General features: G+C 44.4%; 1 protein-coding gene across 2 annotated transcripts in view; it reads right to left on the bottom strand.

Annotated features, from left to right (window-relative positions):
* Positions 1 to 541: 541 nt before the first annotated feature.
* LOC123764085 (solute carrier family 49 member 4 homolog) overlaps positions 542 to 23,519 on the bottom strand; it is a 73,522-nt gene continuing 50,544 nt past the window's right edge. For both annotated transcript variants that reach the window (XM_069329846.1, XM_069329845.1), the window contains exons 10-12: positions 18,955 to 19,141; positions 2,647 to 2,829; positions 542 to 1,687 (exon numbers count right to left, since the gene is read on the bottom strand). In XM_069329846.1, coding sequence (XP_069185947.1) covers positions 1,536 to 1,687; positions 2,647 to 2,829; positions 18,955 to 19,141 — 522 coding nt within the window. In that variant the 3' untranslated portion in view covers positions 542 to 1,535. The remainder of the gene's footprint in view (positions 1,688 to 2,646; positions 2,830 to 18,954; positions 19,142 to 23,519) is intronic.

Below are 23,519 nucleotides of genomic sequence, written 5' to 3'. Positions count from 1 at the left end.
CCGCAGGGACGCTAAGCCCCGGAAGCACCTCAAGGTAAGGTGCAAAGATATGCTACGAAGTGCTCCCAGAACTGAAGGGCAAGAGCTACGAGGAGAGGTTAGAGGCATTAAATATGCCAAAACTAGAAGACAGAAGAAAGAGGTGATATGATCACTACGTACAAAATGGTAACAGGAGTTGATAAAATTGATAGGGAAGATTTCCCGAGACCTGGAACTTCAAGAACAAGAGGTCATAGATTTAAACTAACTAAACAAAGATGCTGAAAAAAATAAGAAAATTCACTTTCGCAAATAGAGTGGTAGACGGTTGGAACAAGTTAGGTGAGAAGGTGGTGGAGGCCAAGACTGTCAGTAGTTTAAAAGCATTATGACAGAGTGCTGGGCAAACAGGACACCACGAGCATAGCTCTCATCCTGTAACTACACTTAGGTAATTTTACACACACACACACACACACACACACACACACACACACACACACACTCGGTCCAGTGGCCGAGCAGACAGCACGCTGGACACGTGATCCTGTGGTCCCGGGTTTGATCCCGGCTGCCGGCGAGAAACGATGGGCAGTTTCTTTCACCCTATGCCCCTATTACCTAACAGTAAATAGGTGCCTGAGAGTTAGTCAGCTGTCACAGGCTGCTTCCTGGGGGGGGGGGTGTATGTGGTGTGGGAAAAAAAAAAGTAGTAGAAACAGTTGATTGACAGTTGAGAGGCGGGCCGAAAGAGCAGAGCTCAACCCCCGCAAGCACAACTAGGTGAATACACACACACACACTAGATGTAATTATATATATACTCATGTATATACTTCTTGAAAACAAATTTAAAACAAAATACATTTATCATGCAAATATTCTTTATATAATAAATAAATAAAAACTACAGCAGTATATTACTCCTCCCAATTTAGTTGGGAAGAGAGTAACACTTATAAGACCCAGAATGACATCCCACACTTGGTTACTAACACACCAGAGAGCTCTGGACTCTTTAAACTATACACCTGCATTTAGATAAATTAACAGACCTGTAGGAATTGCCAATGAAAATCTAAAAATGCATTAAGTGAACATATTAATGCTTGCTATACATTAGAAATGTTTCAACAGTTTGTAGATAATACAACACTGGTAAATTGCTTGAACCTTTGATGATGCAAGTAACTGAATGGGGCCGAGGAAGGGGAGGGGAATGTACATAAATATATCCAACTCAACTGGAAGGGGTCATACAGGCATTGGCCTACGTGAATATCACACACACGCACAAAACACTAAATTCTACACTAATATTACATGAATGTACTATCTAGAACAGGTTTGTCCTTGAGATTGCTTAGAGAAAATATATATTTCTCGATAAAAAATTGTTCACTACTATACAGTTGTCAAGCATTACAAGCCCAAGATGAATCCATGATTCTGATCTGGCAGGCTTATGATACTTGACACACACACACACACACACACACACACACACACACACACACACAAAGACTCTTTGGTACAGTTTTATTATGAGTGCACTACGCCTCCACCTCAGGAGCATTGCTTGGAGCACGTGTGGCATTTGTATTCCGGTCAACAGCTGTTCGCTTGTATTCTTCTTTCAAGAAAATGAGCAGTAGCACGACGACCATTCCTTGAATGGCTAATATATAATCCATCCATATCACACCTGATCAAAAAATATACATGTTAATTAAAATCTTATTGATATATTAAAGAGTTAAATTATATAATTTCACTGTGTTAGCATTTGCTATGGGTAGATACTTTCTTCAAGTATTTGTACACAAATTGGCTGTAGAGATCACAGAACATGACATCATTAAAACACCTTTACAGAACAACAGAACATGGCACCATACAACATGGCATCATAGAAAACTGAATATGGCATCAGAGAAAATACAACATGGCACTGCTGAAATTAGAACATTATACTGCAGAAATTAGAATATGGCCCTGCAGAAACTATAATATAGAGTAGAAAAAAGAATATTCCGTCACAGAAAATAGAATATTGCATCATAAGAGAATTAGAATATGTACTATACAAAATAAGAATATGACAGTAGAAAATAAAATATAGCATCATAGAAAATGTTATGTGGTGCAATACAAAATGGGAATTTTCAATGAGAATGAGAACAACAGGGTCCTGGTAGTACAGACGCATTCGTTCTCGATGCACAATTGAGAATTTCGGGTTCGAATCCCAGGCGGGACAGAAATGGTTGGTAACATTTCCTTTCACCTAATGCTGCTGTTCACCTAGCAGTACGTAGGTACTCATTAGTTAGTCAGCTTGTTATGGGGTTGCATCCTGGGCGGGGTCAGTAATTCAACCTTGATGTAAGCCTAACGTGTATAAATGCACACTGGCTTCCTGTCCCCTGACACAAAGAATTATTATTATTAGAACATGGCACCATAGAAAATATGAACTGCTGGGGTACAGGGAAAGAAATACGAGCCAGTGGGTCCAGGAAAGATGACAAGAACAAGGGGGATCTGAGATATTATTTACTAAATACAAATAGTAATACAGTAGTAGTAAACCTGGTATCAATATTTGGCATGCAAGACATAAGCCAGTGACAAAATATACAATATTTTCATATTTTAACTTACTTTTCATTTTTGTCTGCATAGTAAGAAGGAAAATAGCACAAACTATATTCCACGTCATCGTAAGAAATGCTCCAACTACACCCTCGGGCACTGGGTATGCCAATTCCACAGCTAATTCGAAGAACAATGGCGAACAGGCATAGTTGAAGGATGCTCCAATGATTACACTGACAAACATGCCAACTGGGAAGAAATGTGAAATAATTAGATATCACTAGTTATCACCTTTACCCCATTTCTCACTTTTTATATGGTTAAAAATCATTGGTCAAGTGAAAGTACAGAAACAGTATAGGTAAAGATAAATATAATTTATCAATTCTCCAAATCATCACACACAATAAAGCATTAACCCTTAAACCGCGCAATACATACATAGATGATATCAGTAACAAAACCAAAACCACGCAATACATTAATAGCCATTTTAGTGTCTAGCGCCTTAATTTAAATGCCCCGCGTGGGATACGGGCAGCTATAGTGCAGCCATGACTGATAGTTGACAGATGCCACCTAGAAAAAAAATCGTGGCCAACATTCCTGGGTGTGAGAGTGTCGGTATAGAGCGAGCCACCAAGGCTGATGCACGCAGCAAGAGCGCACAGCACTGCTGTTCAGCTTGTGACCACAGCATCGCCTAAAAATGTAAAAATATATATGTTCATGCTATTATTTAGCAATGATAGTATTACAGAAGACCCTTGACTGTGATAAAATTTATCAGGATTCTGGTAATAGCAGGATTGTGGTGATATTTAGTGCTGTGCTCCATGGAAGGGAGGAGTAATGCTGTGTGTGGGAGGGAGGGTGGTGGCGTCGTCTTCTGACTGTGTGTGGCCACCTTTTATTGACTGCACTCACCATACCAATTTAGTGGTTCGCTATGGTGAACACAAATGTAGATACTTATATATAACGTGTGTATAGTGTGAGATAACAGCGAGAGTAGGAGGTTGGGAGCCGCCATTTTGGTGAAGGAGGAGCGTCGTCTGCAGGACTTACCATGTTGTTTACTGATGACCACGATGGTCTTTGGGCACCATACCAGTTTACTTGTACAAGTATGGTGAATAAAACAGGTAGATATTTATATATAATGTGTGTATATAGCGTAATAACACCACAAACAGTATTGTTGTAGGGGAAATATTAGTGCGTCTGGCCTTGAGGGCGGCCGCCACCAGCTGACTGTGTGAGTAGCTACGTCTTTGTGCCTTTACTCACCATGCAAGCTTAGATGTACAGTTATGGCGAACAAAACATGTAAATACTTATATATAACGCCTGTATATAAAAGCAAAAACAGTATGGTGGGTGGAGAATTGTGGCAAGTCAGGTGAGGTGAGGGAGGGAGTGGCAGCCAGTCACTGCCACTCAGCATACCAACTTAGTGGTTCGTTATGGTGAACGAAACATGCAGATACTTATATATAACCTGTGTATATAGTGTAATAACCGACAAAGTATTTGTTCACTGTTTGATGAACATAATTGAATCAACAATATGCACACCATATTTTTTAGTACAGCGATGATTCACTCATTTTTATTATATAAATATATCACACTACACACTATTGAATAATATTACAGCAAAAAAACTACGAAAAATCAATCAGACATATTGAAATAATTAGGTAATTATCTCTGTTTTAACTCTGGCCTGACGGCTGACGATCAACAGACCGCCTGGGACGCACGCTCAGTCAGCGTCCGATTTTTGCCAGAATTCCCCGCCCTATAGTGGGCAATATATGCCACTTACAATTTTTTTATTATTTTTCCCGTGATCAGTGAACACAAATTAACCCTTAAACTGCGCATGGCGTATATATACGCCCTGAGTAACATGTCCCATGGTGCGCATGGCGTATATATACGCCATAGGGTGCCAGGCCTCATTCAAATGGCCCGCGGCTACACGGGGTTCACAGTAGCTTCCTCAGGGCTCTTGTAAACAGATGCCATTTAAAAAAAAAATCGTGGGCAATATTCTCAGGTGTGAGAGGCACAGTACTGTTGGAGCAACCAAGGCCGGCGCACGCAGCATGAGCGAACAGCATTGCTGTTCAGCTTGTGACCACAGCATCGCCGAAAAATGTCAAAATAAATATATAATTGTTATTATTTAGCGATGACAATATTACAGATGACCCATGACAGTGATATAAATAACCAGGGTTGTGATAATAGCAGGATTGTTGTAATAATTAGCGCTGTGGGAGGAGTGATGCCAAGAGATGGAGGGAGACAGCATCGTTTACTGACTGTGTGGCTAGCTGTTATTGTTTGCATTCACCATACCAGGTCAGTGGTTCTCTATAGTGAACACAAATGTAGATACTTATATATAATGTGTGTATTAGTGTAATAACAGCAAAAGGATTATGCTGGGAGGAGCCATATGGGTGACGGAGGTGACGTCGTCTGCACGATTTGTCTAGCTGTTTAGAGGGTGGCCACTATGCTCTTTGGGCGCACTACAAGCTTAGGTGTACAGTTACGGTGCATAAAGCATGTAGATATTTATATATAATATGTGTATATAGGGTAATAACACTGCAAAAGGTATTGTTGGGGGAGAAAGTTTAGTGCGTGTGACCTTGAAAGAGTGAGGGAGCCGCCAGCCGCCATCTGTATATAGCGACGACTCTTAGTGCCTGAACTAACTATATCAGCTTAGCTGTACAGTTGTGGTGAACGAAATATATACATACTTATATATAACGTCTGTATATAGTGTAATAACACCACGAACGGTATTGTTGGGGGAGAAAGTTTAGTGCGTGTGACCTTGAAGGAGTGAGGGAGCCGCCAGCTGACTGTGTGTGTAGCGATGACTCTTAGTGCCTGAACTAACTATATCAGCTTAGCTGTACAGTTGTAGTGAACAAAATGTATACATACTTATATATAGCGTCTGTATATAGTGTAATAACACCACAAATGGCATTGTTGGGGGAGAAAGTTTAGTGCGTGTGTTGAGGGAGTGGCAGCGAGTGGCTGGCTGGTGTGTGGCGGTAACTCTTCGTTGCTTTTCGACTCTCAATACCATCTTAGTGGTTCGTTATGGTGACCAAAACATGCAGATACTTATATATAACCTGTGTATAGAGTGTAATAGCAGCAAAACTATTTGTTTTTTGTTTTATAAACATAATAATTGAATCACTAATATGCACATCATACTTTTGAGTATAGCGATTATTCACCACTTTTATTATATAAATATATTACAATACACACTATTGAATAATATTACTGCAAAAAAACTAAGAAAAAATCAATCGGAAACATTGAAACAATTAGGTAATAATATCTTTGTGGCAACTCCCATCTGTCAGTGCGGGTGACGCTGACCGGGTCTGACGACCACTGTCAACGCCCATTTTTTGCCAGACTTCCTCGGTCAATTGCACCCAAAATATGTCGCCTACGATTTTTTTTTTTTTTTCCGTCCTCAGGGGACACAAATTAACATGTTTAGAAGACGAAAACATTTTTTTGAATTTTTTTTTTTCTTGCACACAGGGGTGTAAATGTCCCAAGGACCCCTGAGCAGTGTAAGGGTTAACAGGTTAGGAAGAAAAAATAATTTTTTTTTTTTTGGTATGCGCTTGTGGGTGTCAAATGGTATATAGCTATGCGCCATTTAAGGGTTAAGGCAGCATCTGGGATGGCCTCGGACGTAGGTTCAAATCCTCGTCACGGCCCTTGTGGATTTGTTCATTGATGCATCACGTTATTGTGATTTCTGTGTGTAAACTTGTCATGTTTACTGGTGGCCACTATGGTCTTTGGGCCCCATACCAGCTTATTTGTACAGGTATGGTGAAAAAAACAGGTAGATACTTATATATAATGTGTGTATATAGTGTAATAACACCACAAACAATATTGTTGGAGGAGAAATATTAGTGCGTCTGGCCTTGAGGGCGACCGCCACCAGCTGTGCGAGTAGCTATGTCTTATTGCCTTTACTCACCATACAAGCTTAGATGTACAGTTATGGTGAACAAAACATGTAAATACTTATATATAACGTCTGTGTAAAGTGAATAAATGCAAAAATAGTATTGTGGGAGGAGAATGAGGGCAAGTGAGGTGTTGTTGAGGGAGTGAGTGGCAGTGAGTGGCTGGCTGGTGTGTGGCAGTCACTCCTTGTTGCATTTTGATTCACAATACCATCTTAGTGGTTCGTTATGGTGAGCAAAACATGCAGATACTTAATATATAACCTGTGTATATAGCAAAGCTATTTGTTTATTGTTTTATGAACATAATTGAATCACTAATATGCACACCATAATTTTGAGTACAGCGATGGTTCACACATTTTATTATATAAATATATCACAATTCACACTATTGAATAATATTACTAAAAAAAACTAAGAAAAAATAAATCAGACATTGAAATAATTAGGTAATAATATATTTGTGGCAACTGCCGTCTGACAGCTCGAGGGGGAGTAGACCTCACCTGGCGAAGGCTCTGTCAACGCCCCTTTTTTGCCAGACTTCCCTACCCTATTGCGGCTAAAATATGCCACCTACATTTTTTTTTTTTTTTTTTTCCGTGATCAGGGAACACAAATGGACACTTTTATACGACAAAAGAATTTTTTGGATTTTTGTTTTTTGTTGCAACTGTGGGTGTTGAAGCCATTTGGACCCCTCGCGGTTTGAGGGTTAACATGAGTCACACACCAGCGTGACACTTGGCCCGCGCGACCAAGTCTGGGCGAGTCACACCCCAGTGGCAAGCCCATGACGACGTCACAGCGCACCTTGTCCACCTCCTCACGGCCAAAGTAAGTGGAATTTAACATTATTTTTTATATACACGTGATCAGGGAAGGGAATTTATTATTTTAAAAAGAAAAAAGAATTTTTTGTCAACACTTTATTTCATGCGCGCCAGGGGAATTTCACAATAAACTCGGCGCAGCACGGTGGTTAAAGGGCTTGACAACTGTCAGAGTTTCTTATCTTCCTTAGTAGCTTAGCATCATCAGCAAACATGTTCGTATAATTCTGTATTCCTTATGGTAGATAGTTTATGTAGACAATGAACATTACCAGTGCAAAAACTGAACCCTGTGGTACTCCACTCTTGACATTTCTCCAGTCATACATTGCCTCTGATTACTGCCCTCATTTTTCTGTCAGAATTTTTTTATCAATGTCCGAAGCCTTCCTGTCATTCCTCCAGTATGTTCGTTTCTAGAACAACCTTCTATGTGGGACTCTGTCAAGAGCCATTAGGTCCAGATAAATGCAGTCAATCCAGTCATCTTTCCTGTATAATCTGTGGTTATCATATAAACTAAACAAACTCATTACACAGGATCTTCCAGATCAAAACTCATACTGTCTATCTGTTATATAATTTTTCTCCAAGTGTTTTGGTTTTAATTATTTTTCCAGTATTTTGACTAATACACTTGTCAATGACACAGGTCATTGACCTGTGACACAGGTCATTATGGTCGGGGGAGGGGGGGGGGGGGGGTCTTCCTGCTGCCATTTTTGTAGATTTGAACTGTTTGCTTATTTTCCACATGTCTGCCAGGGGTCGTGTACAGAGATGCCTGAAAAATCAATTTAAGTGGAATGCAGAGCCCAGGTGCGCATTCACTCAGACCCCAAGGTAAAACTCCATCTGGGCCAACTGCTTTATTTCTACTTAGCTCCTTGAGCATTTTTCCACTTCATCTCTAGACACCTCTGTGTGCTCTATGTTTTCTGGAATTCTTATTGTTTCTGGATCTCTGAAAATTTAATTCTGCACAAACACACTTTGGAGCTATTCATTTAATGTTTCACACACATTTCATTTTTCATTTTCCATGAATCTATTTTCCATTTTCAACCTTTGAATTTTATCCTTTACCTGCAATTTGCTTTTAATGACTATAGAGAAGGTCTGGTTCTATTTTACATTTTTCTACTAACCTTTCTCAGAAATTTTTTCTACCTCTCTTTTCACTGATATGTAGTTGTTCTTGTTTCTTTGTATTGCTGGTGTGTTTGACAGTTTGGCCTCTTCCCATATTGAGTAATATTTGTGTCTTTTGGTCTCTGGCCCCCTCATAATGTCTGTTGAACCAATCCTGTTTCCTAGTTCTGCTTCTCTTGTTCTGTTATAAATTTTTTTGTGCCTTCATCATATTTCACAAAACTTGACATATCTTATTTACTTCTTTGGATAACAATAAGTTTTCCAATTAAATTCATTAAAGAACTTTCCAAGTTCCCAATAGTGTCCTCTCCTGAAATCAGTTTTTTTTAACTGCTTCATTTTCATCATTCTCTTCTAGATTATAACATGTTGCATATTTTATTTCCAAATGGACATGTCACTTTTACCAAAGGGGAAAAGGTACTGAATGTCAAATACCTCTTCCTCTTTCCTGGTGAATATCAAATCCAGCATTGAAGGAACATCTTCCTTCATCCTCATAGCTTGTTTAAGCCTTAAACTGTGCAACACTTCATATGACGTGTTGAGTAACTGACGCAAAAGTGTTCACCCCTTCATATGACTTTTGGAGTACCGCGCAAGATTTAAACAGCCTGCAGCTACACGGGGTTCACATCACCTTCCTCAGGGCTTTTGTAAACAGACGTTATTAAAAAAAAAAATCGTGGGAAACATTCCGGGGTGTGAGAGCCTCTGTACTGAGTAAGCCACCAAGGCTGGCGCATGCAGCATGAGCTCTCAGTACTGCTGTTCAGCTTGTGACCACAGCATCCCCTAAAAATACAAAAAATCAGCATTGAATGTAATGAAACGCCATTTTCTGGGCGAGTCCTGGAGGCTCCCCAGAGCTATCTAGGCTGACGTGGATATCCTTAACTTTGGCATCAGTCGACATGGGCAGAGTTCTAGGCCTACCGGGAACCACGAGCTAGAACCTGCCCCCCCCCCCCCCCCCCTCAGAGAGGCACAGGGAGCAATGGCCCATAGAATGCACATGTGATTTTGGAGCATTCCATATCTGCCATCGACCGGGACAGGCGCCCAGAAAGGTAAACGCCACAAAACAAACCCCTATTCTGGTTAAAAACAACAAAACTAGACAAATGAGTAGACAGAACTCCCTAATTGAAAATGAGCAAACAAGCATGACGTCTAACTAGCCACGTGTCTGCACAACTCCCCCCTCCCCAGGAGGGGGAAGGGGAAGCCCCAGACTCCCACACCTTCAGTTCTAAGGCTGGATATCAAAATACTGTATGGAAAAAAAAAAAAAAAAAAAAAAAAAAACTGGAGGAAGAGAGGGTTGCTGGGGAACCTCCGGGACTCACCCAGAAACTGGCGCTTCATTACATTCAATGCTGGTTTTCTGGGTGGAGCCCCAACAGCTCCCCAGAGCTACTTCATCAAAGACAAAATAAAGAAGGGGACATACCTGGGAGGCGGTCAGTGCACCACACCTCAACTCGAAGTCGAGACAGGCTGCAGCCGCCAACCAAAGCCACACAGCCCCGATTAGGCCCAGGAACGGTAACGAGGTAGCGTGCAGCCAGGACCCTGTTTGACCGCCAAAAACCCCCGTGCCCGAATGTCAGCCCAGGACATGTAACCAAAGATGGTAGCAAGAGCAGTAAACTTACGAACGTAAAGGGCACAGGAAGAAACCGCAGGCCAGCTAAGACTTAATTAATAACCCTGCGGACGATCTAAGAGACCCGTACCAGCGAACAGGGGAAGAAAAGAAACCAGATCAACCCAAAGCGCGTCCCCGGACACAGAAGCCGTGGCACTTAAATAATAGTGGAGGGGGCAACACAAGATGCACCTCTGGTGCATCTTGTGTTGCCGACCAACCAAGCATCAACAACCCAAGGACCCCTCCGCAAAGCAGGAGACCCATTCATCGCCAAAAAAGAACGAGACGAATGCAAAAGGAACAAGAAAGAGCTACGAAAAAACAAACTCGAACAGAAGGGGATACAACAAACCGAGGCGATGATAGAACGAGAGCACACTGGTCAAAGACCAGGATGGCGCAGGTGGTGCATGAGCAGGCCGGAGGCAAGCAACACCCAAGAAAACCCGTGCAAGAGAGCAGAAGGAATAATAAAACCGTAAGCAAACTGCAGCGACTCCACCACAAGGTGACAGTATGCGTCAAGCCGACAGTCCCAAACCCCCCACGAGAGAGGGATTTTATCACAGTCAGGGATCATCTGTAATACTATCATAGCTAAATAATACCAGTTACATATATTTCTATGGAGAGCCGCTTCGGCTCCCCGGAGCTATGCTGGGCTGATGTGTATATATTAGACCGTGGCAACAGTTAATCGAAGAAGCTCTAAGCCTACCAGGGACCAGATCCAGAACCTGGCCCTCTCAAGAGAGGCACAAGGAGCAATGACCTAAAGACACCCCTGTGTAATTGGAAGCAGTCTTTGTCTGCCATCTACCAGGTCAGGCAACCAGAATGGTAGGAATTTAAAAAACTACTGCTGGCCAAAAAATTGAAAACAGAAAGCCGAAAAAGCAAACAGAACTCCCCAATTAAAAACCGGGAAACACCATAATGTCACTACACCCGCCGCGCATCCGTCTGCACAACCCGGACGGGGAAGGGGGGGTCCCAGACCTCCACGTCGGCAACTCTCCCCAATTCAGAGGCTGAGTATCAAAAATGTGAAAAAAAAACTGACCGGAGGGAGGGATGCTGGGGAGCCTCCGGGTCTCATCCAGAAAATGGCGCTTCATTTCATTCAACGCAGGTTTTCTGTGGAGCCTTCCTTTGGCTCTCCGGAGCTACCTAACCAAAGATAAGGAAACACGGACTCGCCCAGGAGGCGGTCATCACTCGCTCCTCAACTTAAAGTTGAGACAGCTGGTCGCAACCTGCGACCCAAGATTATACACGCCCGAGAAGAACGTTAACAAGTTAACGTGCAGTCAGGACCCTGATCAAACTCCATAAGCCCCATGCCCGAAGATAGGCCAGGACATATTACTAAAACAGCAGCCGAATGCCGAACTTACGAAAAGCGCGGGCACAGTGATAGACTGCAGGTTGGCAGGACCGAATAATCCTGCAGACAAGCTGAGAGAAGGTTAACAGGGTCAACCCAAGGAGCGTCCTCAGCCACAGAGGACGTGGCGCACAAATAACGGTGAAGAGCCAGAGACACAAAACATGATGCACCCCCGGCCGAACCAATCGAGCATCAACAACCCAAGGACCCCCTTCGGAAAGCAGCAGGCTTATTCTTCGCCAGAAAAGAAGGAGAAGGCTGCAAACGAATGAAATACCCACCGGGACCAAAAAAGCAGAAACCTCTGCGCCAGAGGAGAGCATGAAGCTCCCCAACCCGACCCCCAGAGGCCAATGCCAACAAGAAAAAAGCCTTCGAAAAACAGTCCTGAACCGAGGGGGCCACCACAAACAGAGGGGAAGAGAGAAAAGAGCACCCGGTCCAAAGACCAGGATGGCTCAGGCAGCGGGCCAGAGGTTAAACAACACCCGAGAAAGCTTGCAGAACGGAGCAGAAGTGACATCCACCCCCGAATGCAAGCTGCAGCGGCTCCGCCAGCGCCGCACGATACGAGGCGACAATATTTGACTCAAGATAACGGTCCTGAAACAACCAAGAGAGAAAGGACAAAACCTGATCAGAAAACGAAGACAACCTACAAAGACAAAAATGCCGAAAGGACCACCAGGAAATTTTATACTGCCGTCTAGATGAAACTCGCAGGTGGGACACCATCAAAGAAGCTACCTGATCACCATGCAAGTGGTGATACACCCGCGTCTAAAAGACCAGATGCGAAGAGTGGAGGAGGAGATCGAACCAGTCACGTACCGGACCGGACTGATCTGCTGAAAGAGGCGGAGCCGAGGGGAAGACCCTCTGGGTCGAACAGCGAGCAAGAAGTGCCTGAAACAAAGGCTGGCCCGGCCACCAAGGAGCCAACAGGACTACTCCCCTGGTAAGTCTCCAACCGAGCCAGGATCCGGAGCAACAACCGGACCGGAGGGAAGAGGTACAGGGAACTCCACCTCGAACAGTCCAGCGGAAAAGCATCGACCCCGACAGCCATGCAGTCTGGGAAGGGTGCCACATAAACTGAAAGACACCTCGACCACGCCAATGCGAAGAGGTCCACCTCTGGGCGCCTGTACATCCAACAGAGCCAACTGAACGAGTCGGCGTTGGCCTTCCATTGCGTGAAAAAACAGAATGAAGAGAGACAGGCCGTCCGCCAGGAAGTTTGACAACCCCTAAACATGAACCACCAGAAAAGCCAAACCCCAAGAACTCAGCAGACGAGTCACCCAAAGCAACCAGCCCCAAAGAACCAAGGACCGCTTTGAACCCCACGGTTCACGCAATGAACCACCGGGGAGCAGTCTGAATAGAGCCGGATCGTTGCTCTTCGAGCGACCCGAATCCTCTGAAGCAAATGCCACACCACCGCAAACTCCCGCGCCGTACTGTGAGCTCGACAGAAGGACGGACCCCCACCGACCCTGGCTGGCCTGATGAGCACTTGTCACAAAACCCCAGCCAAGAGAGACGAGGCATCCGGGAACACATCGAGCAAGGGCTCGGGGAGGCGCCACGGCACAGAACTCCGAAATCGCAGATCCACAGTGTCCCGTTTCGGAACTGAAAACAGGCGGGGAAACCCACCTGAGGGACGTTGTCAATTCGACCACACCCAAGCGAATCCACTTCCGGATGACCTGGCAGAGCACAGGAGAAAGGGCCCGCCTTGCCAGCCTCGATACCTCCGAAAGCCACCGCAGACCGTAGGAAACGACTCTAAATGCCCATGAATCGTGGGACCAAGCGAGAGCAAACAGCGCGAGCCTCCCCCCTTTCGCCCCATCAACGGGGCAACCTGCAAAATGGCCGACGACCCCTACGAGAGCCCAACCAACGCCGAGAGCAATCACTGCGCCGACCAGACGCCGACAGCTCCGAGGAGGTGCCGGCCTCGAATCTGGCACTACTGGCTTACGATGACCGAAGGAACCCCGAAACCTGGCACGACCCTTCCGGGGAGGACCTCCATGGCCTCCCTGGAGAACCTACAAGTTCAACAAAGGCCGTCAACTAATGAAGCCGCCTGCAGAAAATGCACCACCGCAGACTCTGCAAACAGCAACGGACAAAAAGGGGATGAAAATCTAAGCCATCTTTTGCTGAGTAATAGCCATATTGGCTGGTGTCTCGAGAAGCTCGCCCTTTAGCATTGCAAAATATAAGGATCATCCGTGCATTAACCCTTAGACCGCGCAATACATATATAGCTGATGGGGGTAACTTTACCGATACCTCGCAATACATCAATAGATGTTGGAATGTCTAGTGCTAGATTTTAAATGCCCCGCAAGGGATAGGGGCAGCTATAGTCCAGCCACAACCAATAGTTAACAGACGCCAACTAGAAAAAAATCGCAGACAACATTCCCAAGTTTGAGAGCCTCAGTACTGAGTGAGCCACCAAGGCTGGTGCACGCAGCATGAGCTCACAGCACCGCTGTTCAGCTTGTGACCACAGCATCGCCCAAAAATGTTAAAATATATACATACATGCTATTATTTAGCGATGATAGTATTACAGAAGACCCTTGACTGATATAACTAACCAGGATTCTGATAATAGCAGGATTGTGGTAATATTTAGTACTATGCTCCATGGTGAGAGGAGTAATGCTGAGGGAGGGTGGTGGCGTCGTCTGCTGACTGTGTGTGGCCACCTGTTATTGACTGGACTTGTCATACCAGCTTAGTCGTTCGCTACGGTGAACACAAATGTAGATACTTATATATAACATGTGATAGAGTGTAATAACAGCAATAGGAGTGTGTTAGGAACCGCCATTTTGGTGAGGGCGGTGCGTCGCCTGCATAACATGTCATGTTGTTTACTGGTGACCACTATGGTCTTTGGGCACCATACCAGCTTATTTGTACAGGTATGGTGAATAAAACACGTAGATACTTATATATAATGTGTGTATATAGTGTAATAACACCACAAACAGTATTGTTGGAGGAGAAATATTAGTGCGTCTGGCCTTGAACCAGTGACTGACCGCCACCAGCTGACTTTGTGTGTAGCTACGTCTCTTATCACCTGAACTCACCATACAAGCTTAGATGTACAGTTATGGTGAAAAAAAAACATGTAGATACTTATATATAACATCTGTGTATAGTGAATAAAAGCAAAAACAGTATGGTTGGAGGAGTATGTTGGCAAGTGAGGAGGTGAGCGAGGGAGTGGTGGCGAGTGGCTGACTGGCTGGTGAGTGAAGGCCACTCTTTGTTGCTTTTTGACTCGCAATACCAACTTCGTAGTTCATTATGGTGGACAAAACTTGCAGATACTTATATATAACATGTGTATATAGTGTAATAACAGCAAAACTATTTGTTTATTGTTTTATGAACATAATTGAATCACTAATATGCATACCATAATTTTGAGTACAGCGATGGTTCACACATTTTATTATATAAATATATCACAATACACACTACTGAATAATATTACTGCAAAAAAAAAAAAAAAAAAAAAAAAAACTATCAGACACACTGAAATAATTAGGTAATATCTTTGTGGCAACTCCCGTCTGACAGCTCGGGCGGAGCAGACTTCGTCTGGCACCTGCTTTGTCAACGCCCCTTTTTTGCCAGACTTCCCCGCCATATTGCGCCCAAAATATGCCACCTACGATTGTTTTTTTTTTATTTTTCCCGTGATCAGGGACACAAATACTTTTATAAGACAAAAGAATTTTTTGGATTTTTTTTTTGTTGCGCCTGTGGGTGAAGAAGGCAAAAAGCCTCTTAGCGGCCTAAGGGTTAATGAGTTCCAGACGTTGCTGCCTGCTTCACCTAGCATCGAGGACACCACGTCCAGTTGGATGAGTAATCTTATCATTTTTATGGCCATGAACACAGTGATAGATTATCCAATCGTTAGGATGTAGAATCAAATAAACCTAGTAAGTCTAATACTGGGAATCGGTTAATTCCTTCAATGGGTATTAGTTAATGTAACTGTAGTTCAATAGAAATTACAATTTATGCCTTTCACAGCGTGGAATTAAGGCGACGAGAGCAGATCACCTTGACTGGTGAACCACATGTCCATGACGCCATCACATTGAGATTTTTAAATACATGGATGGCGATATACTAAAGAAATTGTTCACGACTTTTGTTAGGCCAAAGCTAGAATATGCAGCAGTTGTGTGGTGCCCATATCTTAAGAGGCACATCAACAAACTGGAAAAGGTGCAAAGACATGCTACTAAGTGGCTCCCAGAACTGAAGGGCAAGAGCTACGAGGAGAGGTTAGAGGAATTAAATATGCCAAAACCAGAAGACAAGAAAAAGAGGCGATATGATCACTACATACAAAATAGTAACAGGAATTGATAAAATCAATAGGGAAGATTTCCTGAGACCTGGAACTTTTAAGAACAAGAGTTCATAGATTTAAACTAGCTAAACACAAATGCCAAAGAAATATAAGAAAATTGACTTTCGCAAATAGAATGGTAGACGGTAGGAACAAGTTAGGTGAGAAGGTGGAGGAGGCCAAGACCGTCAGTAGTTTCAAAGCGTTATATGACAGAGTGCTGGGAAGACGGGGACACCACGAGCGTAGCTCTCATCCTGTAACTACACTTAGGTAATTAACTTCGGTAGAATCCTGTAATTACCTATTTCGGTGGACTGTCAGACACACTTCTCCTTATCTACTCGGCAGCTAAGCTGATCATTACTTGTTATGATATTGTAGTTAGTTTACTAACTCCATAACCCTTATTTCCTGATAAAATTTTATTATTGAAATTATGCAATATATTATGTTTATTAGTTAGATCTAGCAGTATTAAATCTATCCCCAAAATTTGTGGAAGTGGCATTATCTAACATTTAAAATTCATACAGTCCACTCAATAATATTCATCCAAATTATTAATTATTTTATGTTTATAGTAAACTATATGTTGGAAGGTTTTCCACACACCCCTGGTCTGACCAATCAAGCATCAATGAACCAAGGACCCTCTGGAAAGCAGCCATCTCGTTCTTCGCAAGAGAAGGAGAAGGCTGAAACTGAACAAAACTTTTACCAGGACCGAAAGAGCAGAAACCCGTGCCAGAGAAGAGCATGAAGCGCACTAACCCAATCCCCAGAAGGCAATGCCAACAGAAAGAGCTTTGGGAAAACAATCTTGAACCAAACGGGACACACTACAAACTGAGAAGAGATGAGATAGGAGAGCACCCTGTCCAAAGACCAGGATGGCTCAGGCAGCACAAACTGGCCAGAGGTGAAACAAAGCACAAGAAAGCTATGGAACAGGGCAGAAGTGACACCCACCCGAACGCAAGCTGGAGCCACTCTGCCAGCGCCACACAATTTGAGACGACAGTATTTGGCATCAAATGAGGGTTCTGAAAAGTTCAAGACAACCCGATCACAAATAAAAGACAACCTACAAAAAAGAAGAAAATGGCACAAAGAACGCCAGGAAACTTCATACTGTCGTCGAGACGAAGCTCTCAGGTGGGACATCAACGAAGCCACCTGATCACCATACAAATGGTGATAAACCATCAAAAAGACCAGACACAAAGAGCGGAAAAGAAAATCGAACCAGCCATGTACCAGACCGGTCCGATCTGCTGAAAGAAGCAAAGCCGTGGAAAACATCTCGGGTTCGAACACCGAGCAGCACCTAAAACCAAGGCTGGGGTGGCCACCAACAGACCAATAGGACTATTCACCCATGGCAAGTCTCCAAATGATCCAGGACCCAAAGCAACAGCTGGACGGGGTGAAAGAGGTACAGGGAACCCCACCTTGACCAGTCCTACCAAAAGGCGTCCACCACGACAGCATTGCAGTCGCGATAGGGCGCCACATATACATATAGGGAGGTGCCTAGACCCTGCCAACGCGAAGAGGTCCATCTCTGGATGCCCGTACGTCCGGCAGAGACAACTGGAGGAGTTGGCGTCAAACGTTCATTCTGTAGACAGGGAAATGAACCAAGACAGGCTGTCCGCCAGGACGTTGGACACTCCCTGGATATGAACCACACAGAGAACCAAACCCCGAGAATCCAGCAGACGAATCACTCAAAGCGACCAGCTGCAAAGAGCCAAGGACCAAAGAGAACCACCGCGGTTCAGACAATGAACCCCCGGAGCAAAAACCCGAACCCTCCGAAGCGACAGCCAAACTGCTGCGAATTCCCCCATCGTGCAGGAATGACACCATGACAGTGGATGGTGTACCCTGAGGTCCAGGGACACCATCCAGGCACCCGACTCCAAGAGAAGCCAGACCTGTGAGAGTAGTGATCCGAAAGGTGGGGCAAGGAATCTAGGGGGTTTCAGATGGGACAAGTCCAGAATGAACAGTAGATCTGCACAGTCCCGTTTTGTCACTGGAAATAGGTGGGGAAACCCACCTGAGGCACGGAGTCGTTTCGACCACACCCAAGCGCACCCATTCGAAGATGACCCGAAGGAGTGCCGGGGAAGAAGCCTGCACCATGACCCCCAAATCCCCTGGAGGAGGAGGAGGCACAAAACGCCGCCAAAGACTGGTGGAAACGACCCAAAACACCCACAAATTGTGGGACCAAGTGTGAGCAAACAGCGCAAGCCTCCCCCCCCTCCCCCTATCGCCTGTAATACATACAAGAGGGAACAGATTCAAGATCAACAAACCTTAATATAGCACAGAAAACAGGAGAGGCCTTTCACCAATAGAGTTATAAACCCATAGAAACAGCCTACCCACTGAAGCTGTAAATGCCAAGACATTACTTCAATTCAAAATCCAGTTGGAAAAAATCCTCACCATCGACATCAGTGACCCTCATAATTTCAGGTAAATATCAAATGAGAGAGTTGTTATCAGTTAAATCACCCCTATGAAACCATTTACATATGCATTTGAGAAGTGAAAAATATATAAAAGCTACATTAACATCTTTTACTAATGATTTGCCATTCATCCTTGGTATCCAGGATATGAGTGAATATATAAAACCAGTGTTGAAGGTAATGAAATGCCATCTTCTGGGCAAGCCTTGAAGGCTCCCTGGAGCTATCTGACTAATATAGCTATTATCAGTCCGATAGCTCCAGGGAGCCAACAGGGCTCCCCACAGAAATATGGTCTGAGTCACCCATTAAAATTGAATATATTTGACAAAAACTATCACTCATGGTAAGAGAACGATACAAAGAAATTGCCATCAGTTAAAATACATAACTGTACTTTACCTTTGTTGTATGGAAGGCAATGATTCATTATTAGAAGAAACCAGGTGTATCCTGCTGTCGCAACCACCATTAGCGTCATAATTGTCACCTTCATGTACCCGAATAAAAGGTCAGAAAATCTGGAACCTAATATAGCCATCACAACACCGCCTAATGTTACATAAACGCCCAACCAGCTGGCTTCATCCTGAAAGACATTAATCAACATCTTAATTCTTCATTTGCATGTTGGCTGTTACCTTCAAACACTTATTATTATAATATTCAACCCATTATTATTATTATTAAATGTAAACTAAAAAAAAACAGAGTTCTTATGGGGGTGCCAGTCATTTCCATCATTTTCCTACTGCCATATTAAAAGCCTAGATTATTAGCTATATTTTCAGCTTTAATTGTCAAAAATCAGTCAACTAAATATTTGATTTTGATTTTTTCATCCGCAAGAAAATTGGTACTGATGGCACGTTGCCAACTAGTATAGTGGTATACGGTGCCAACTAGTATAGTAGTATACGGTGCCAACTAGTATAGCAGTATACGGTGCCAACTAGTATAGTAGTATACGGTGCCAACTAGTATAGCAGTATACGGTGCCAACTAGTATAGTAGTATACGGTGCCAACTAGTATAGTAGTATACGGTGCCAACTAGTATAGCAGTATACGGTGCCAACTAGTATAGTAGTATACGGTGCCAACTAGTATAGCAGTATACGGTGCCAACTAGTATAGTAGTATACGGTGCCAACTAGTATAGCAGTATACGGTGCCAACTAGTATAGCAGTATACGGTGCCAACTAGTATAGTAGTATACGGTGCCAACTAGTATAGCAGTATACGGTGCCAACTAGTATAGCAGTATACGGTGCCAACTAGTATAGCAGTATACGGTGCCAACTAGTATAGTAGTATATGGTGCCAACTAGTATAGTAGTATACGGTGCCAACTAGTATAGTAGTATACGGTGCCAACTAGTATAGCAGTATACGGTGCCAACTAGTATAGCAGTATACGGTGCCAACTAGTATAGCAGTATACGGTGCCAACTAGTATAGTAGTATACGGTGCCAACTAGTATAGCAGTATACGGTGCCAACTAGTATAGCAGTATACGGTGCCAACTAGTATAGCAGTATACGGTGCCAACTAGTATAGCAGTATACGGTGCCAACTAGTATAGTAGTATACGGTGCCAACTAGTATAGTAGTATACGGTGCCAACTAGTATACAACTAGTTCTTGTGTATTTTTTTTTAATATGAAAACCTAAAACCAAATCAGATTAACTAAAAATACAAGTATTGGAAAGTATTTACAAATCATAATTAAAATGGATATGCTAAGGATTTGCAACCCTACGTAATTGCCAGAAGAGTTTTTTAATGCAAGCCCTTAGTCTTCACTATTTTTATAAAATTGTTACTCAATACATAAATCAGCAGGCATTACAATAATATTACAGAATTTTTATTTTATCGAGACAATTTTTTGGGAATAAAAGAAACAAAAGATACAGTTAGAATCTGAAATTATAGACTGAACCATGGGCATCAACCCTTAACCACTGTGCTGCTCGGGCTCCAAATATGGCAACACCCCCCCCCCCTCCCCCGTGTACAGGAAATAAATTCTTGGCAAAAAATTTGTTTTTGTTTTTGAAAATGTTAAATACCCTTCCCTGATCACAGATATTAAAAAAAAAAAAAAAAAAAAAAAACATTGAATGAAATGAAACAATTTTCTGGGTGAGACCCGGAGGCTCCCCAGAGATATAACAGGCTGATGTGTATATATTAGACCGTGGCAACAGTCAATCGAAGGAGTTCTAGGCCTACCGGGGACCAGAGCCAGAACCTGGCCCAACCCCCCCCCCCCCCCCTCAAAAGAGGCACGAGGGGCAATGGCCTAAAGACACCCCCGTGTAATTGAAGCAGTTTTTGTCTGCCATCTACCAGGTCAGACACCCAGAAAGGTAGGAATTTCAAAAACTACTGCTGGTCAAAAATTGCAAACTGAAAGCCGAACTAGCAAACAGAACTCCCCAATCAAAAACAAGGAAACAAACATGATGTCACCACAACCGCCGCGCATCCGTCTGCACAACCTCCCCCTCCCCGGGAGGGGGATGGGAGAGGGCAGTCCCAGACCTTCATCCCGGCAATTCTCCTCGGTTCAGAGGCCGAGTATCAAAAACGCGAAAAACCACCGACCGGAGGGAAGGAGGGATGCCCGGGAGCCTCCGGGTTTCACCCAGAAAATGGCGTTTCATTACATTCAAAGCTGGTTTACTATGGAGAGCTCCTTCAGCTCCCCGGAGTTACCTAACCAAAGATAAGAAAAAAAAGGAGACTCGCCCGGGAGGCAGTCGTCACTCACTCCCCAACTTAAAGTCAAGACAACAGGTTGCAACCTGCGACCCAAGGCAATTCACGCCCAAGAAGGACTAGGAACATTAACAAGGTGACGTGCAGCCAGGACCCTGTTCGAGCTCCAATAGCCCCGTGCCCAAAAGATAGGTCAGGACATTACCAAAACAGCAGCCGAATGCCGAACTTACGAACGGCGGGGGCACGGGGGAAAGACCGCAGGCTGGCTAAACAGAATAATCCTGCGAACAACCTGGGAGACCCGCGCCCTAGAATATGGAATAAGGAAAACTGGGTCAACCCAAAGGGCATCCTCTGCCACAAAGGCCGTAACGCGCAAATAACGGCGAAGAGCCACAAAGTCAAAACATGATGTACCCCTGGCCAAACAAACCAAGCATCAATGACCCAAGGACCCCCTTCGGAAAGCAGCAGACTCATTCTGCTGCCAGAAAAGAAAGAGACAGCTGCAAATGAAGAAAAGACCACCAGGACCGAAAGAGCAGAAACCCCTGCGCCATAGGTGAGCATGAAACTCTCCAACCTGACCTCCAGAGGCCAATGCCAACAAGAAAGAGAGCCTTAGAAAACAGTCCTGAACCGAGGGGGACACCCGAAACCGAGGAGAAGGGAGAAGAGAGCACCTGGTGCAATGACCAGGATAGCTCAGGTGGTGCACAAGCAGGTCGGAGGTGAAAACAAAGCCCGAGAAAGCTTGCAGAATGGAGCAGAAGTGACATCCACCCCAAATGCAAGCTGCAGCGGCTCCGCCAGCACCACCCGAAACGAGGTGACAGTATCAGGCATAAGAAGACGGTCCTGAAACAACCAAGAGAGAAAGGACAGAACAACCCGACCAGGAAACGAAGACAACCTACGAAGATACAAGTGCCAACAAGACCGCCAGGAAATCTCATATGGTACTGCAGTCGAGACGAAACTTGCAGGTGGGACACCAACTGAGCCACCTGATCACTATACAAATGGTGATAAACCCGAATCAAAAAGACCAGACGCGAGAAGCAGAGAAGATTGAACCAGCCACATACTAGAATGGATCGATCTGCTGAAAGAGGCGGAGCCGCAGGAAGACCCTCGTGTTCTGACCGATCAAGAAGCGCCTGAAAACAAGGGCTGGGCCGGCCACCAAAGACCCAATAAGACTACTAATCCCTGGTAAGTTTCTCTGAGCTAACCAAGACCCGGAACAACAACCGAACCGGTGGGAAGAGGTACAGGTAACCCCAACTCGACCAGTCCAGCCGAAAGGCATCGATACCACAGTCGATGCCTGCTATGAAAGGTATCGCAGTCTGGGAAGGGCACCACATACACTGGAAAGTGCCTCGACCAAGTCGTTGCGAAGAGGTCCACCTCTAGGTGCCCATATGTCAGGCAGAGCCAACTGAACGAGTCTGTGTCGACCGTCCATTCCATGGATAGGGGAATGAACAGAGACAGGCCATCCGCCAGGACATCTGACAGCCCCTGAACGTCAACCGCCAGGAGAGCCAAACCCCGAGAACTCGGCAAACGAGTCACCTGAAGCGACCACCCCCAAAGAGACGGAACTCATGCTCAGGGAAGCCCAGACAGGGTACTGCTAATCGGTGCCCAAGTCTACCAAACAACTTTCCAAGAACTGAACCCCCAAGATGTGTACATTCACGGGGAAAAAGCAAGGGGTACCACTGAAATAGAGAAGAGTACTCAGTACACAGGGGGCAAGAACCAAGGCAGACTCCCCCACCAGGCAGGCAACAAAAAGAAAAAAGAAAAACCCCGCAAGACAGCGTACCCAGGCAGAATAGAGCCGGGCGCTATGATTGGTGAAAACAAGCTGCGCAGTACCCTTACCAGTGCAAACTGCCTTTTACCCTAAGGTGAACAAGGGGGTCAGAACACCCTAGCACGCAAAGGGCGGGCAAAAACCGAGCAGTAAACAGCCTAGCAGAGGCAGAACCCAAGGAACTTGTGGAAGGTGGCCCCAAGCCCCAAAGGCAGTACTTACCGGGCATCTAGGGAAGGAAACCCTAGGCACATGCAGCCCGAGTACTGAATAAGTACTCCTGGCTCGCAAACACCCTAAAAGACAACCACCACGCCACAAGGAAGAGAGCTGAAACCAAGTCTGGAGCCAGAGCATACGACCTCTGCCTAGAGCGTCAGCCTCAGAACTGGGGTCTTGGGTAGCC

The sequence above is a fragment of the Procambarus clarkii genome, chromosome 23 (genome assembly GCF_040958095.1).
Source record: "Procambarus clarkii isolate CNS0578487 chromosome 23, FALCON_Pclarkii_2.0, whole genome shotgun sequence".
Taxonomy (NCBI): domain Eukaryota; kingdom Metazoa; phylum Arthropoda; class Malacostraca; order Decapoda; family Cambaridae; genus Procambarus; species Procambarus clarkii.
This window is presented reverse-complemented; position numbering and strand designations above follow the sequence as displayed.